The sequence below is a fragment of the Sinocyclocheilus rhinocerous genome, unplaced genomic scaffold (assembly GCF_001515625.1).
Source record: "Sinocyclocheilus rhinocerous isolate Xijiao unplaced genomic scaffold, SAMN03320098_v1.1 scaffold1527, whole genome shotgun sequence".
NCBI classification, from domain to species: Eukaryota; Metazoa; Chordata; class Actinopteri; order Cypriniformes; family Cyprinidae; genus Sinocyclocheilus; species Sinocyclocheilus rhinocerous.
In genome coordinates this window covers 283488-301745 of record NW_015646152.1, presented here as the reverse complement: position 1 = coordinate 301745, position 18258 = coordinate 283488, and the positions used below count along the sequence as shown (strand labels likewise).

Below are 18258 nucleotides of genomic sequence, written 5' to 3'. Positions count from 1 at the left end.
CCCCCCCCAAAAAAAAAAAGAAAGAAAGAAAGAAAGAAAGAAAAACTCAGCTCCTTTTTTCTACTACAGCCTAATCAGCGGTGTTTTGGTTTCCTGACCAGTGTGTTATCTTAACTACTGTTGTGTGAAGGGGTAGCTGTATTTCAGCACAAATGGCATATTTTGGTTGTGTGGTTAGCAACGTTTTCAAGATCTTAAAGTGGTTGAGAGGCAAAACATGTGGACTGCACTTGCAGCAGGTAGCCAACGTGCTTCGATAATACAAAACATCTACAGCGTCCTTGAGCGAAACCACTTTGAGCCTCACATATTACAAAACCATTTCATATTTACTAAGAATAGAAAATAGAGCAGAATTCCACATACTTGTCCACAGTATAAATTACCATGTTGACTGCACCTGGAAATATATATATATATATATATATATATATAATACATACGTGTATTTTACAGTATATTGAACTGCATTTTCTTTGAACAAATGGTTGTAGCATCCGTCAAAAAGCATCATGTGTGGCAGAAGTCCACACTGGGAACATTACTGCTCTTGCAGTAAGCTATGCTGTTGTTACTAAGGTGACAGTCTCTGAGGCCAATCCCTCCATTAGGTGTGTAGATGGGCTGAATTCTGAAGTCCCCTTTTAAAAGCTGCTCATTGTTTAGTGACACTATCTGAAAGCTTGTTTCAGTCATTTCCAGGATGGAGTTATCCTTTTTGGTCCCGGCCTCGCAGTAGTCATCTTTTCTCCTGCCGCGATTGTATTTCCATTTGGACGATGACGACCTGCTTTTCTTGTGCATGTGCCAGCAAAACAAGCTTAGAAGTGTCACCAAGACCACCAATACAGCCCCACCTATCACTCCAGCCAATAGGAGTGTGGAGGTGTTGTCTTGCTGGGCAGCCTGCTCAGATTCAGAGTATGTGGATGTGGATTTGGTCTTAGCCTCAGAACAGATAGTATCCTCGCCTGGTCTGTACGTGTTAAGAGTATCCAGAACATACACGCAGATGCGGTAGATAGACCTGCGTTCTAAATTTGACAGGCTAAGCCTTCGTTGGTATCCCGGGACTGTTCTTTCTCGAGTGATGTCACTCATCAAACTCTGCCCCATCTTGACCCAAGTCACTTTGTAAGCCGTCACAGTGAAGTAAGACTCCCAGCTCACATCAATGCAGGTAGAATTAACTACATGAAAGGAGATTTTTAAGGGGTCTTCGTAAGGAGGCAGGGGACCGGGAGGGAAATGTGGAACTGGGGGTGTGGGGTTGGCAGAGGCGGGGTAAAAAGCAGAGGGTGAAATGGTAGTGAAGTGGGTGGTTCTGGAGGTGGTCGTGGTGATGGTGGTGGTTCTGCGGGGTGGCAATGTAGATGGATATGAATGGGTTGGCCAGGGATGTAGCACGGTGCCTGCTGGGCAGTCAATGGCATCTAAGGTGAGTTCTCGAATCACCATGCCACGCACTCTTTCTGGACTCTGGCACGTGAAGCCACGGACATTTATCGCAGATGGCAGAGACCTGAGCCATGCAATGACCCACTTAATGCTGCAATCACAACGCCAGAGGTTGTTTCTTGCATTAAGGTGCCTCAGGTTTCTCAAGCCATCAAAGACACCCGGTGCAAGAAACTGAAGCTGGTTGCTGGAGATATCTAACTTCTCCAGTTTACTAAGCCCATTGAAGGCTATCACTTTAATGGTGTCCATCTGGTTTTCCTGCAGGTTGAGCTTGGTCAGGGATGCACCAGGGAGCAATGGTGGTGGAGTAGTGAGGGAGTTTCGTGCCAGGGACAGTTCTTTAAGGTTGACCAGGTCCTGGAAGGTTCCAGGAGCGATGGCATCATCTTCAAGCAAGTTCCCATCCAGCAAAAGTCGCTGCAGGGTGGTGACATTCTGGAAGGCATCCTCGTCAATGTCGGCAATGCGATTCTCATCCAAACGCAGCTCCTTGAGATCTGCCGGTAATCCGATAGGAATGCTGCTCAGGTGGTTTTTGGTAAGGAAAAGAAGCTTGAGGCTGACAGCCTCCCTGAAAGCCCCCTCCTCTACCCCTACAGTTGAGATGGAGTTGTCATCCAGATGGAGTTCCTCCAGCATGGGTAGCTGGGCAAGTGCTGCCCTGGATATTGTCTGGATGTTGTTTTCCTGGAGGTGCAGCACTCGAACATTCCTGGGAAGGTTGAGGGGAAATTCATCCAGCTGATTTCCATATAGGTAAACAGTTTCTACAGAGGCAACATTGTGTAGCTCCAATGGAAAGCCGGCATTGTTGATCTGATTGTTGTGGAGGAAGAGGGTTTTATATCCCTCTTGCACCCCCAGAGGCACAGACGTCAGGCTCCTCTCATTACAGTAAACAAATGTTCTATCACAGCGGCACTCCTTGGGACAAGATGAGACGGGGCTGAACTGCACATGCAAGCTCAACAATACTGTCAACCAAAAGCGAAAAAATGAAGTACAATGGTTATTCCAAAATCCAACTTGAAACTCCATAACGGAAAATAAAGGGAGGGAAAGGAAATTGCAAGACAAAATCAGTGGTTGGAGGGAGTAAAAAGGAAATGTAACAAATCCAGCAAAATTAAGTCCTCTAAAATATTATTTTAACATGCAGGTCGCAGATAAACCAGGAATTTGAGTAATCCCTTGATAATTTCTAGCCCTTGTCTGGAGAGGTGGTCTCATTAGAGTGCATGGGTTCTCTCACTTAAGCTATCCATGCTGAGGAATCAGATCATTGCAGAACTGCTCTCGCTCACTGTAGGGCCCAAGCAGGGTGTGACTGAGAGAGTGCTGAAGCACTGAGCCACACCGTCCACCTCCCAGCCTGCTGTCAAGTGCTGATGGGCCTCAGCCCAAGCTGTTTCCAGAAGATGTGACATTTGGGTCCAGAGATCTGTTTAAAAAGAAGGAGAAATTAGAATAAAAAAGTGTGGGTTCACAAAAAAAAATGTAGTAGGGCAACCCCCCCCCCAAGCGTCTTTACTATGCATCATAGAATATGCATGCCCCATACACAATTCAGAGTTACGAATACTACCTGTCAAATTAAATGGGATTGGGGTATAATTTAGCCCCTCTACCTGCAATAAATGATCAATACTTTTTTTTTTTTGTTCTCTCTCAGCGAATAGGTTTTGTGCTTAGCTCGAGGTCTCAGAATCATACTCAGAACTCATAATGAATCTACTGTTCAGACTTCTTTTACTTATAGTGTAATTCAAGTTGAGATTAAAAAAAAATAAATAAAAGTAAGCTAAATGTGCACCATTTTTGATCTAAATAAACTAAATAAACATTCTAAATAAGGCAGCTGCTGCCCTTTAATCAACACTGGAGGAAAGGTTTTTTATTTATTTATTTTATTTTTTATTTTTTTCCTAACCCGGGGGACGGAAAAAAAGGCTTTTGTTGACATTTAACATTTTGTGAATTAAAAACGTTTCAATCGGTCCTGTTTGTATTTGTGCGCCTTCATTGTCACTGTAAAATAACAAACTTCTTGGCATCTTGAGCCTACAGCGAACACCTCTGCATTGGATGTTTGCTTTTGTGGCCTGTACCATCTGCTTTGTTAATAGAGTTAAGACAATCAATGCCTGGCAAGAGAATGCTTGTCTTTCCTAAGAGGCAAGCTATATGACAGATGTGATTTAAATATAGAAAAAATACATTAGCAGAAAACAGGCCTAATAAAAATCAGTTTAGATCTGACAAAACCATATTTGAAATCACATTCAATTGCATAATCATGAGTATAAAGAGGTTTACAGCAAACTATTCATCATCATTCATAAAGGTTCTTCATTGAACCATTAAAGCCAATATATATACTTTATATTAAATATATATATATTGTTTTAAAGTTAAGTTATAAAATAGTGACTGGAGAAAAACAGTATAAAATACATTGCCAGACTGTATTATAAGACTGGGGGCGGGGTGTCAATATAGACAATATATCTCTGTCTATATTGTTTATTGGCGATTGTTCATGGAAAGGCCAGTTTTGCTGAACGTTGTTACATCGTGGTCTTCCATTTTACCACCTTTTATTTTTACGCTGCTTAGAGATACTATTTATCAGCTACAGCGAATGTATAACAACCACAGCTAAATGCAACATTTTTTTCTTTTTTTTTTTACAGTGTGTCTTAATCAAAACGCATGTTCGCAGACAAAACAAAATGCGAAAAGACAAAACAACACTGAAAGTTTATATCGTAGGAGACATTTCGAGGCGGATAAGGTGAACTTGAGAGAGCAGCAAGCTGATGATGTGAATGCATCACTATGCTGAGAGCAGAGCATAAGTAAAAGAGAAACGATGCTATGATACGCATTGATGTTTGACCAGATAAACCGCTTTGGTTATCCACTATTTACCCTACATATGTTATTTGAGATGATGAAATGCTGACAAGCCTTAGTCTAACATACGAACTAAGCAGTTTCCGGAAAAGTAAAAGCCCATATACAGCAGAATAGTTTCGGAAATGCCTGGAAACTATGTAACTTGCAAGTAGTCGTGCCCTTTTAACTTAAACTGTTCCTGCATTTAGACGGGTAAATGAACTTCATCCAGCAGAATGAATGCAGTTCTCTCCAATAAAATCAGCCTACCTTATCAAACATGATTTAATCCGTATACCTAAAGCACACTGAACATTTGTCCCTCTCTTCTTGTTCTTCATGCGCTCGGTGGAATAGACGGGACGTACAGATCCAACGCCATTCCCATAACATGCTGTTCAACCGAATCGGTTCCGAGCTCCTCTCCGCCCGCGGCTCCTCCGGACAGCATACTGACTCCCGTTTGGAGAGCTCAGTGTCCGCGCTCACTACTTTTTACCGAAGCGACTCCCTCCGTTCCTCTCTTCGCGGCTGAGCCCTCCTTTAAACCTTTAATTTACACCAAATTCACATTTGCAAAATCCACTTTTTCAAGGAGTCGGTAAACTCCGCGAAAAAAAAGCCCCAAAAACATCCACGTCGCTGCGTATCATATCATCATACTTCGTGAAAGCGAAACACAAGAGTTTGCCGATTTAATTCCGAGAGATGTTTACAGAGGAAAACTGCGATGGTAATGATCTGTTCACTGCACCTCTCTCTATGCGCTGGTAATGGTCTGTTCACTCTCCCTCTCTCTCTCTCTCTCTCTCTCTCTCTCTCTCTCTCTCTCTCTCTCTCTCTCTCTCTCTCTCTCTCGGTCCTCCCACACTGTCCTGAGTAAAGACATTACAGGCTGGGGTGGAATGACACTTACATTTTAACTTCCCCATCTCTGTTTAAGGATAAGAGCTCGCTTTTGCGTGCGCATATGATTATCAATTTGCGTGCGCAATAGATGTCAATATTATTAAGTGAAATTATGCCACAAAATAGCCTAGTTTCCCATCCAAATAGAGCCAAACCGAATGTGTAACTATTTTAGGAGGTGTCGGTTTTTTTTTTTAACGAATTTATTTTTGAACATGAAACATTGGTGACCTCATAACTGGCTACTATGGCCATAAGGTCCACCCCTAAACCTAACTGTATGGAAGCTTTTTTTTTTCTTTTTTTTTTCTGCCACATAATAAAAATTTTTTCATTCATTCATTAATTCATTCATTTATTCATTCTTCCAGTTGCAAATGTATTTATCACAGCTGCTAGTTATAAACTTGTTTATATCTCTCTTCTTTACATTTACATCTTACAATTTTGACTTTATATATATATATATATATATATATATATATACGTGTGTGTGTGTGTGTTATTATTACAATTTAAAATAACTTTTTCCATTTTAATATATTTTAAAATGTAATGTATTCCTGTGATGCAAATCTGAATTTTCAGCATCATTACTCCAGTAATCAGTGTCACACGATCTTTCACAAATCTTTCTAATATGATGATTTGGCCATATGTATATTTAGAAAAAGTCAGAATTTTGAGATAAATGTCGAAATAACCTTGTTTTTTTTCAATATTTGTATTATTTTGCAAAAAATATTGGGACATGAGCAGCTTACATAAAATGAATTAGTGAATTAGCTAAAACGTAGCTATTTTCCACAAGAATATATGGGCCAAAAAATGTGAAATGATCGCTCTTTTCCATGCAAATACAATGAATGGGTAGATATTAAGCCTCAATATGCAAAATCATCTTTAAAATATCATAAAAGTGGAAACATAAGATTTAAGTCAAAATTTAAGTCGTTTCTCACTGAAAATTTTAACATGGAGCGTTCATGAAAGAAGCAGCGATGTCCAATACACGAATGAATTGAGTTGGAGCTTTTGAATGAATTCAAAAGTTCTTTATCCCACACTCACACCTAGATTAATTCCTTTTACCCTGCTATTCACCTATCATGAATTTGACGTTTATTTGCAGTCTCTGATTCACACAGTAATAATCATTTTATCCAGATGTTCTCCATTGTCTCGAGGTGGCTGAGGCACTTAAGGGAATCTCGCTTTCTCTTTCTGCCTGTGTTTGAAAACCAAAGACAGCTGTCTTGCTACCCAGTTAGTCATTGACTTGATCGGCAGTGTGTTTGTATGAAAGCACCTTCTAAGGTAGCTGCCTTCAGACAGTCTTCCAATAACACCATGTCTAATAATGTACAATAAATTCAAGTCAGCTTTAGAGATTTCCAAGCAAATATTCAGACTGCAATGCTTATTTCTCAGTCATGAGTTGAAATAAATGAAAACGCATTCATTAATTGATTTACTCCTTTCAACCGTTCCTTCAGGCGCCACTTTTACCACAGATCTTAGCAAGCAATAACCAATCAATATTAACATAAATGTGTATGTATACTGTATACTTATGTGCCTTGTTGCCTTCCTAATTCCATATAGGCCTACTGTCAGCGAAGGCAGTGTATTTCAGACACAGCTTCCCTCTCCCTCTCTCCAAAGCTCAAGGCAGCGTAACGTCCATTAACTATTCACTCACTGGCATGAAAGACGCACAGAATGTGCCGATACTGCACTCTGTCAGACTATACATTTTAATTAGGGCCAGATTACTGTAAACGCGACATGGTATTTAAATAGAAGCCGACTAACAGTGAAGGGACAGCTTGATGTCGGCCTATATCCAGTGGGAGGCAAAACTCCACGCACTTATTAGGACCCGGGTGATTTGGCAATAATTTACAATCGTTAGATTAAATGACAAGGAAGGGCAGAGAATTATAATCATTGAATATTGAGAAATGCGAGTGTCTCCCTTCTTACTGAAAATAAATTGATCCTAGTATCCGAGTTCCATCGTGTCATGTTGTGAAGAGCCCTTTTAGTGACTTTCCAGATGTGTTTTTTATTTATTTGTATCTTCTAAATGTCAGTGATTGACTGCTTTGTCCTTCTCAGTCCACCGAATTTCATTTCAGCATAAATCTGTCTGCCATACAGACAATGAATTATATACTGAACCCAAAAATACGCAGAAGTAAAATGATAGGCTGCCATATTTTACATGCAATCGCTGACCTGGTGTCACAATTGGCTGCCTGGTTTCATAATAAGTAATCTGCCCGGGCAATCAGCCTCTAAAAACTCACATAATGCGCCGTAAAAAACAAACAAAAAAAAAACAGTGAAAAGTATTTACAGTATGTACATACAAAAAGACTTTTACTGTAAATTCAAAAATGGTTAAACATTCTTCACAATTTCTTTTTGTTTTCCTGAAACACATAAATACTATACATTTTGAATCACCATTCTAATTATTTGACAATAGAGACATCCACACCACATCTGCAATGATAGCAACATAGAAGAAAGATATTGTTGTAATCACACTCAGAACATTTTCTTTTTTAATGTTGATAAAAAACATTGACAGTCAATCAAAATGCAATCATTTAAAGTGACAGGTGACATAATTATAATACAAAGTTATTGTGTGTGGGTGTGGGTAATAATATAGTTATTGTTAAGTCAATGGAAATGGAGGTCAAGCGACCACATAATCATTTTCCATATAATTGAATCAGATAATTAGTGGATAGTATCGTTGCTAATACCAGAATTTGTGTTCACAATATTCTGCTCTCTTGTTCTGTGTGTTGTTAATCAGTATGAGACACAGCACTACATTACCAGAATGGATAGAAATACTCACACAGCAGAAGGTTTTTTGAAGTATTCGGTCATGCCTTTCAGTTTCATAATACTACAGTGGCAGAGGCACAATTTACAGCTCCTTTTATGCAAGTGTAGGAATTTATTTTATTTTTGTATTGCTTTTAATGAACCAAATGGCCCTTCAGCAGCCAGCCACTCAATAAACAAATGCAGATCTATTGCGCATAGGACTTTTACTAGTCTGAAGTGTTCAAAGGGCTGCTACGAAAACTTGTGTGCAATTTATATTCCCCGGCACACTGTGAAAATGGCACAGATCTTTTTTTTTTTCTTAAGACCACCTATATCACACTATAATATGGTTACATTTGAACTGATTTGAGACTTTTTCTACCTCTACTGCAGCATGTCAGTATCCATGACTTTTAAATGCTAAATATTTAATGAGACCACACTAAGGCTTTGTGGCTGAAAGCACGTAGGGGTTTGTTTAATAATAATAATAAAAATTTACCAAATGAATTAAATGCTCACAATGTAATTTCAAGTTGAAATTGAATGGCCATATTGCGTCGTCTTTTTTGTGAATGTCTCAGAAATCCAAAATTGTTGAGAGTAAAATTGACCTTACATGTTTTTTTTTTGTTGTTTTTTTTTACAAATCTTTTATGGGAGGGGAGGGGATAACTGTTTTATTGTCATGTGTAGGATACTTAAACACTCTTTTGGAGCCACACATACATTTTATTAAATCATATTAAGACTTGTTTTCGTTAATATTGTGACTGTTTTTGTTATGAATCGTGTGAGTAAATGATTCAAAGACTCAACATTCCCAGAATTGTGGGCCAAATATAGCATCATATGTCAAATTTTAAAGAATTTTTTTTGATTCAAAATTGAAAAAAAAACAAAAAAAACACAAGCATTTATTTTACATACAATGGCATTATTTACATAAAAGTTGTAGTATCAAAGAATGGCTAATTTTAAGAGTTATGCAAGGTTTAATTGAAATAACTAAAATTGCACAATAGTTACTGTATAAATGGGGTTTTCATGTAGTTTTAGCACTTTCCCGGTTTAAACCCTGGCCATGCTTATTCCATTTGAATACAGATAATTTATATATTTAAATTGATATTCCATTGCATTGAATTGTATGGAAAAACAAAAACACGAAAAGTAAGCTCATATATTTAAAGAAAAAATATATATATTAATATTACTTTTAAATAATTATTGTGTGAAACTTATTTCGATTTTTAGACTCATTAAGACTGTTCCTCAACTGTAACGTGATTTTCACAATGGCCAGCAGTTTTGCTATTATTATTTAATCTGTATACAGTAGCTGAGAGCAAACAACACTGTGTGGTTGATAGCATCTCTGTTTCTAAACGTATCATTCTACAGTCTAACATAAATATTTTTTGACTCACATATCGTGATTTTGATATCACATCTGAAAAAAAATGTTCCACTGCAGATAGATTTGACTGGAAATAAGTTTCAGGTCACATTTATTCTGCTGGTTGAGCACTCAGTGGGTGTCTGGGAGGCAAAGCTTAAAATCTGGATCAAAGCCCTTGCTCACTGACCCCTCTGGACCCGATCCACAATCGGAGCACTACACAGAGAGATAAATGCCCACTCGTACTCCAGACCAGCATGCATTGCACTTTTACGGTATATGTGGTTTGGTAGATTTGCATGTTTATGTGTTGTAATCGTTGGTGCCTCTCTGGCCTGTCAAATGACTAATATTGGTCTAGTCTGAATCAACACAATGTCAAAAATCTAAATGACTTTTGTGAAATGACACGCATGATGGTTTTAGTATTCGCCCTGTGCTTCAACAAATTTTTGAGATTTGTGAGCAGTTTTGTATATAAGGACTTACGATCGTTTTTAATTGAAGCCCGATCTTTCTCAGCTCCTCATTTGCTTTGCACTTACAAACACCTTCACAAGACGGTCAGAGAGCAAGCGTTCAATAGGCCCCGAGCGTCTTTTACAAGAGGACAGTCAAAGAATGCAATGTTTCAGTCAGCGGAGCGAGACAGCTTCGGCAAGCTGTAAAAACAGTGTCTCGCAACAAGCGAGTCCTTGTTTTTTCCTGCCGACTTGGCGGAGAAAGACAGTGAGACAGAGGTCAGAGAGGCAGCCGGAGGATGGGTCTTATCCAGTGCCCTAATCCTGCCGGGAGCTCTGCCGTTTGAAGTCACATCTGCTGCAAATTTCCCTCCGCCGAGCTCAGGCAGGAGGGAGTCTTAAGTCTGAGGGGGGTGGGTTTCCCTGCTGGTGCTGAGACGCCTCAACCCTCATCCTGGGTCACCTGCACTGGACCTGTATTCACACGGCTCAGTGTTTTATTGTTCTCAGAGGAAGTTCTGAGCTACAATCAGATGGTCGACACTGCTGCATTGTGGGAATTATTACACTGTGTGGTAACATTTTGCATTACAGTGTTCAACTTACATGTAAATATAATTCATTAGTTTAGTAATGATACTAACAAAAGTGTATTTTTTTTTTTTTTTAAAGAACAGATTTAAACTATTTTGTTGTCTTTGTTATATGAATGTTGCATACTTTTTCCTTCATTTATTTTTTTTCTACTTTTCAAAAGCATTTGATTTTAAAGGGGTCATATGACGTTGCTAAAAAAGAACATTATTTTGTGTATTTGGTGCAATGAAATGTGTTTATGCGGTTTAAGGTAAAAAAAAAAAAACATTATTTTCCACATACTGTACATTATTGTTTATCCTCTATGCCCCGCCTTTCTGAAACGCGTCGATGTTTACAAAGCTACAGACAGGCTCTAAAATACTGTACATTATTGTTTATCCTCTATGCCCCGCCTTTCTGAAACGCGTCGATGTTTACAGCTATAGACAGGCTCTAAAAGCTGCCAGGGCCGAGTATATCCACAAACTCATAGAAAATAACCAAAACAATCCAAGGTTTTTATTTAGCACAGTGGCTAGATTAACAAATAACCAGACGCCACCCGATCTAAATATTCCCTCACAGTTTAATAGTAATGACTCCAGTGGGGACATAAGTACTGATTATAATGACTTATACTGTCTTTTTACGCGTTGCGTTGCATATCGTGCCGTGTAAACATAAAACCCTGTCTGCATTTGTGACCAGAGAAAAGACAAACAACAAGCGCTACTCTACAAAGCTCAAAACTTGAAGGCCAAACAAAGTAGTTTCGCTTTCATAATGAAACACACAGCATCTCAACGACATGGGTGGCGGCAGCAACAATACTACAGCGATAATCAAATTTACACCTTCTTTCTTTGCGTGAACATTTGGGCGGTGTTATGCAAATCTTCCCACACAGTGACGTAGACATGTGGGTGCATGCTTAAACGAGGCGTTTTAGGAGGGCGTGGACAAGTCTTAACTTTTATAAAGAATATCTCTTTGGGTTTGAGACTTTAGTATTTGCAACTTTAGGGATCTTATCTATTCACGAACAGCTTGTACCACTCCAAAGAGAAAGGGACACTTTGGTAATCTACATAAAAAGCAACATAGTCATACAAATTTCAATATTTCTTAAAAATGCCTATGAAATTGTATTGTATATATTTTTTTTTAAATAATTATTTGATAATTAATACAGCCACTAATTAATGCAGCCACTCAATTGTGGTAACATTTCCAAAAAAATCAACAATTCTACGTCTAATATTTTATTTATTTATTTATTTTTCTTTTTTTATCATGGAAATGCTAACTATGAAATTAAACAAGACATATTAAGACTTTTTTATGGCAGATCTATAAATACGTACATACATACATGCATACATAAAAATCAAACAAACTTATTTATCATGTAAATAAGCAACCCACATTATTTATTTATTCCCTCCAAAATGTATTTGATATTTATGTATTTGTATTTTTCACAGTTACAATTATTTAAATGAATATTAAATAACACGGGTCAAAAGAGGAGAAAACAGTTAATCTGGAAGTTTATACAAAACAAAAATGTTAACTGTTCTATGGTTTTCTGTTTTTATACATTTAAACAGACATATAGTAATTTTACAATTCTATGAGAAATAACGCAAAATTTAGTTTGTTTTTTGAAAAAAAAAAAAAATAATAATTATAATAGCAGTAAATACACAACTGTTTTGGATACAATCCCAGCAAAACATAACCCCCAACTGACCATAAATTATGTTATGAAAAACAAGCCCAGATAGCTTATACAGTAATATGCAGATGTGGCATGGCAACATAGGACATTATTTACTGTATATACACTGTTGAACAAAATAAATAAATGAATGAGTGGGAGTGTAAAAAGTATGTTTAAAAAGAGAATGTGTGGCCAAAAGGCACACAAATGCCGCAGTTGATTTTTGGATTGCCATCTCATGAATATTGTAAAGTATGATTGAAAGTGTTTAATCTGAATATGTTTATGATTTTAGTGATTGGATTGATCTGATCCTTGGCTAGCACTCACGTTCCTGACCTCTTCTGTATACACTGACCGTACTTACTATGAGGTCTCAGGTGCAGCGGCTTCAGGGTATTTCTGTGCTTGAGCCATTATTTGTGATTGACCCAGGCCAATATCCCGAGGGTAATTATTCACTCATAAATGTATCTGCTTGTGCCTTAAGAAATGACCACTGGAGAGATATTTTAGAGTTCAATAAATGCAAAATCAAGTCTTGTGAGCTTTTAATGAGTATTGAGAAAATGAAAGTTTGCATACACGTCATTGGGCGAATCGGTTTTGTTGCAAATGAGGCAAATGAACACACACACACAAACACACACACTAATGGTCAATCTTGTCGTCAAAACAGCTCTCCTGTGCTCAGCCTATGATGGAGAGAAAATGAAAGAGAGAGAAAGAGAGTTTATTCACAGTCGAGGCTTTGTCAGCATATTCCCTTCAGATCACTAAAAAGACAACAGTAACTCACAATGTGTCAAAACGCGAGAACGCTTGTGCGTAAGCTGGTGTTTAGTTTGGTGTGCAGATGGAAATGTATTTATATACTGCAGGGCAATGTGAACAATCTCTGAACTTCACAGACTTTGTGCCAGCAGTCATTTGGCGAGAGCATAAGCCATTGTGACATAATCTGTTTCAGTTAGACTGACAGGCAGAGTCAGAGAGTGTCTGCCACACATGTCAGCCTGAGCTTCTTTCAATCCCAAGACTGACATATATATATATATATATATATATATATATATATATATATATATATATATATATATATATATATATATATATATATATATATATATATATATATATATATATATATATATATATATATATATAGTTTTTTTTCCTTGTTTTTTTTCTTCTTCTAATAAGAGTGTTTTAGCTAGTATTCTTGAATTCATCATCCAAAAAAGAAACTATAAGCAAACCTATTTTTTCTGGCAAAGACATTATTTAGAAACCACATAGAAAATTTAGTCTAGACTGAGACCTTGATTGAAGTTCATCTGGTGGTAATTACTAGTAAAATAAACATTATACAACAGTTCTGAACTTGACATTTGGTTGGCTGAGCAGCCTTCCAAGAGTCCTGATGCAATTCAAAAGCACTACTTGCTCAGTGCTCAGTAGTAAATAGAACCTTTCACTTTTTTTTATCACTACTCATTTGTATCTGTTTGTATTGCTGACTCTTCCTGTGGGTTACATTGTTGCCACCAGTAGGTCTACAACACTGATTCATTCAGGGGAAAAAAAAGTTTCTATCTTTATGAGTGAATCATTGAAACATTCACTGAATTTATTCATTTAAAACCACTGAACTTTTCAGGAACAAAACTACTATTATTATTATTATTATTATTATTATTATTATTATTATTATTCAATTTTTTTGTTCTTGTCAAAATTAATTAGCATGAAGTAATAAATAAATAAATGTATAAATAAGTAAATAAATTAATAGAACAACAGCAAAATGGAACAAAACAACTGACTGTCTTCATGAACATGAGTCATTGAATCGTTCACTCAACCATTTCTTTCAAAACCACATTCAGGAGTGAAACCATGGCTGCATCTAAAATCACAGTCTTCCCTACTATACAGTAAGCTAAAAGCAGCATGTGAACAGAGTAGTATGTTCAAATTCACAGTATTCTGAAAACAGTAGGTAGAAAGTCCCTGGATAAACTAATAGTTGTGTTGAGATTCTGAAGTGTGATGGACACTTTATTAACCCGTGAGGCCACAGGAGAGTATTTATGAATGACAGTTAAGCGAGATAACTGGCACTGATAAAGTAGATCACATGATAATGTCAATTTGACGAATGTAGTATGTCCAGATCACATTCATACTGCACACATTCATACTATACAGAACATACTTTTTTAATGATTGCTAAGTAATTACTTATTCAAAAGAAGCACCTACTCAGAGAATATGTGATTACCCAATATTAACTTAATTGTTTATTGAATTGCAGTAGAAAAGCAATATTATACTCGCAATTACCTGCAGCCATGCCAAATGATATACCAAATATCAAAACTCTTTGATCGCCACATGGCCAATCAAATTGGGGGCTGTTCACGCAGAACACATTTTACATCGCACTTTGTTTTTCCATTTGTTTGTCTATGCAAACATGAACTAGACAGAAGTGTCTGATCGCTGCGCCCACGTCTTTTGCAGAGACATGCCATTCTAAAAACGTATCTTTAGATCATATTTTTTCATTCCACACTGACCCACATCTCTCATTTTTAAACTCAAATACATGCTCTGTAATAGCCCCTTTAGATATATAGTATGTATGTATATGTGTGTATCCAGCTCATTATTCCAGCTCATTACTTTCCATTATATTTAAATAAGGCAAACAGTTTAGCTGACTTAAGTGTTTATTTCTTATAGTTTGGTAATGGCTTTCATATTATGCTGTAAAGATGAAATAACTGTTTTAAAGCCCTTAAGAATGGGTTTAGATGACTAGCTGCCACTTGGCGCATCTCATATCCATCCACACTAAAATTCTCTTTGGCAGGATAATAATTATTTTAATCTCAGATTACATCTTTTAAAAATTCAATTTCACACCTGAAAGCCATGTCTGATTTGGGTTTATTGCTTCAGACACTCGCATCATCCAAGTTAGTGATTTATGTGCTGAATCTAACACTGTCTGGAGTTATGTTCCACTTTTTACGGTAATTGCTTCGTGTTTACGCTGCCATTGTTTACAATGAGTGAAAGTGTCTCAACAAGGGTGTGAATGTGAGACTGTTTATACAGCTTGATCCAGTCAGACCGTAGGAGTTTTTTTTTTTTTGTCAGCTCTCCGACTTCAGTTTTGTTGTTTACATTTTACAAATTGCCCAAATACTTCCCTCGCCTCGAGACAAATGCGATTTGGTCGAGATTAAGATGTTCTGGTTTTTGGAGGTGGCTGTTTTGCTGCGCGTCCTTACAGGATAGTTTGTTTACGATCCGCCGCTATCGCTGCCCTCATCTGCAAAATGTAAGAAAGATCCTCAAATAACATATTTTCCCTCATATGGCTTTGCTCAGGCAAAACCCCCCTTCATCCCAATCTGTACCTCCATCTGCTCCCTGTGGTTTAGCAGAAAACAGTTTACTTCTCTCCTGTTCCATGCACAGAGAGACAACTTTTAAAGAGGAATCTCAGATATCTCCCAGCAAGACTCACTAGGAATGCTGGGATATGTTAATACTGGTGTTAAAAGCACACTCGGTGTGACGGGGAAGTGTGTTATGTTATGATCCTCACTGCAACGAGGGGGCCGCAGCGAGTGATGATGTAAATTTTATTGATTTATTGTATCGATCGGCCCCTCCTGCGGCAAAGCACCTTAGAGGCATGTGGTTCCTCTGACAAACTCTTGCTTTCCTCCTCTTTTCTGTCTTTTTTTTTAGTAGCTCCAGTGCCCACCACCCCGCTCAGAACAACTGAGGCATGACACTACAAATGACATATTGCTAATCGCCCTGCACTCCAGAGAAACCGAAATGACCTCTGTTCTTTCTTACAACTGCACAAAGGGACGTTGTGCATTAGCTAGCTAGCTACCTCTCAAAAGAAGAAAGGAAAGGAACAAGGACAAAATTAAAGTGGACCAAGGTCAGTGTGTGTCTGGGCCCTTTGTATAATTCATGCCTTGCGTCCTCCATTTAACTCATTTTTTTTCGCTCGCTTCAGACGGTGGCACCTCAGATAAATTACGCCGTTCCAGAGAGCTGGACTGCAGCGTTCATGTCCTCATGTCACAGCGACTCAAGATGAAGAGATCGCAACCTCGCGTTCATTATTTAGAGAAGCCGGAGCAAGCCAGGTAGCAACACCTGAGTGAAACTTGAGGGTCAGGCTGAACGCTGAGATAGACTTTATTATAGCGCTGCTGGAAAACTGAATGAATCCATTAGATCTTCATACATACACACAACTAGATTTAAATACTTAGTGGCCCACAACATATTTGCAAACTTCAGCCACACATGCAATAGATTTCAATGCATAAAAAAAAAGTGTGTGTGTCTGTGTGTGTGTGTGTGCTTGCTATTTTTCACCAACTCCTCTTGCTTTAGTCATTTGTTATTTATTGTGAAGACCTTCATATGTTTTTTAAGTGTCTAAATACTTTTTGTGGCCGCTGTATGCAGTAAACAGCATGAGGCTCTATGAAATATGATATGAATGTTATCTGGTTAAATCAGGTTCAAATTAATTCAAATTATTAGGCAGAAAAATATGAGGCTTATGAAATATTCATTATTTACACAGTGGAACAAATAATCTTAATTTAACCTGATTTTTCAAATAAAACCAGTTTCCTGTTCTTTTTTAAGATTTCCCTACTGCACCATAATTATGTATCACTGAATTATGATATAACAAATCTTGACAGCTCTCTGCCTTGATGTTTCACATTTGAACGTTATGTATCATTTTGGCAATCAGACCTTTGTGAGACATTTCTTGGCAGAGGAAAACCATATGAATGATTTACATTTATATTTATTCTCCCGCTAGACAGTTTCTTACCAAACTGACATAGTTCATGTAGTATGTTATTCTGTGATCATTACTTCAGCGAGTAGTTGAAGTCACGACTCCAGTGCTAAGACTAGAACGACATTGCCTACAGAGCAACACTCAATATATTTTATTCCTTTCTAAATTTGTGTAATTACCAAAGGCATTGGCTTACATTGTGGAATGCTACCACAATTGGGTTTCCATATCTGTTTCGAGATCTGAAACATTTACGCCTTTGGCAAAGGTCCTGATTTCTTTGTTTCAAGCAAGCATAGATGTATTGCTCTTGATATTTTCCGTCTTGCGGTTTGCCCAAAGGGACTGTTATCATGTAGCTTTCTTGAACTTCTGAAATGTTAAATGCATCAGTTTGTCACATCAGATTTCCTCTACATGCTATGGGAATACCATAATACATTACACCATTCCGTGTGTATTTTTACTTGCAAGTGATAATGGAGGTTAATTTAAAGAAAATGCTATAAACAATGACCTTGACTTGTTTAAGCTTAAATCAGCCATCACCAGATTTCCTTCGCTCATATTTAGTACAAAAACTTAGCGTGGGTTAGAAAATGTGAATTAATTCGAAATGTTTAATAAGGCTGAAAGATACTGGATGCAAGCGATATCTGCGCTGTATGAATGCATACTTAAAACATTCAGGCTTATCATCACCTTTCATGTTACTTGATCCTATTTAGCATTTCTTTATATATGAATGAGTTTGTCCACTAAAACATATGAAGCACGACAAAAGTTGAATTTAATAAAGGGAATTGGCTGATGTGACATGCGTTCAAACTCTGTTTTTTTCAAATCTGGCGAAAACTTTCTTCACCGGGAGGCCGTTGTGTAGAGAGAGATTGTTTGATTAATTAGGTGGTTTGTTGAGAGAGATTTAATGGTGCTGTGCTGTCAAAATTCCTTGCCACTCTCAGTTTTAACCACAGTAAAAACAGATACTCATAGAGTGTGGCGTGCTTTATTCTTCAGGTCGCTTCAGTTGGATTTTTTTTTTCTGGTAACAGTTTTAGCTGTTGTTCAGGTGCAACCAATATTTTGTTCAGTAGATGTACAGTAC

At 37.6% G+C, this 18258-nt stretch overlaps 1 protein-coding gene across 2 annotated transcripts in view; it reads right to left on the bottom strand.

The window, feature by feature from the left end:
• Positions 1 to 83: 83 nt before the first annotated feature.
• The window catches only part of LOC107706955 (leucine-rich repeat transmembrane protein FLRT2-like), a 37678-nt gene continuing 19503 nt past the window's right edge, over positions 84 to 18258 (bottom strand). Inside the window, exons 1-2 of one of the 2 annotated variants that reach the window (XM_016510805.1) lie at positions 4630 to 5124; positions 84 to 2902 (exon numbers count right to left, since the gene is read on the bottom strand). In XM_016510805.1, coding sequence (XP_016366291.1) covers positions 511 to 2499 — 1989 coding nt within the window. In that variant the 5' untranslated portion in view covers positions 2500 to 2902; positions 4630 to 5124 and the 3' untranslated portion in view covers positions 84 to 510. Of the gene's footprint in view, positions 2903 to 4629; positions 5125 to 18258 lie in introns of those variants that run through there. The other variant, XM_016510806.1, reaches the window with a different exon arrangement.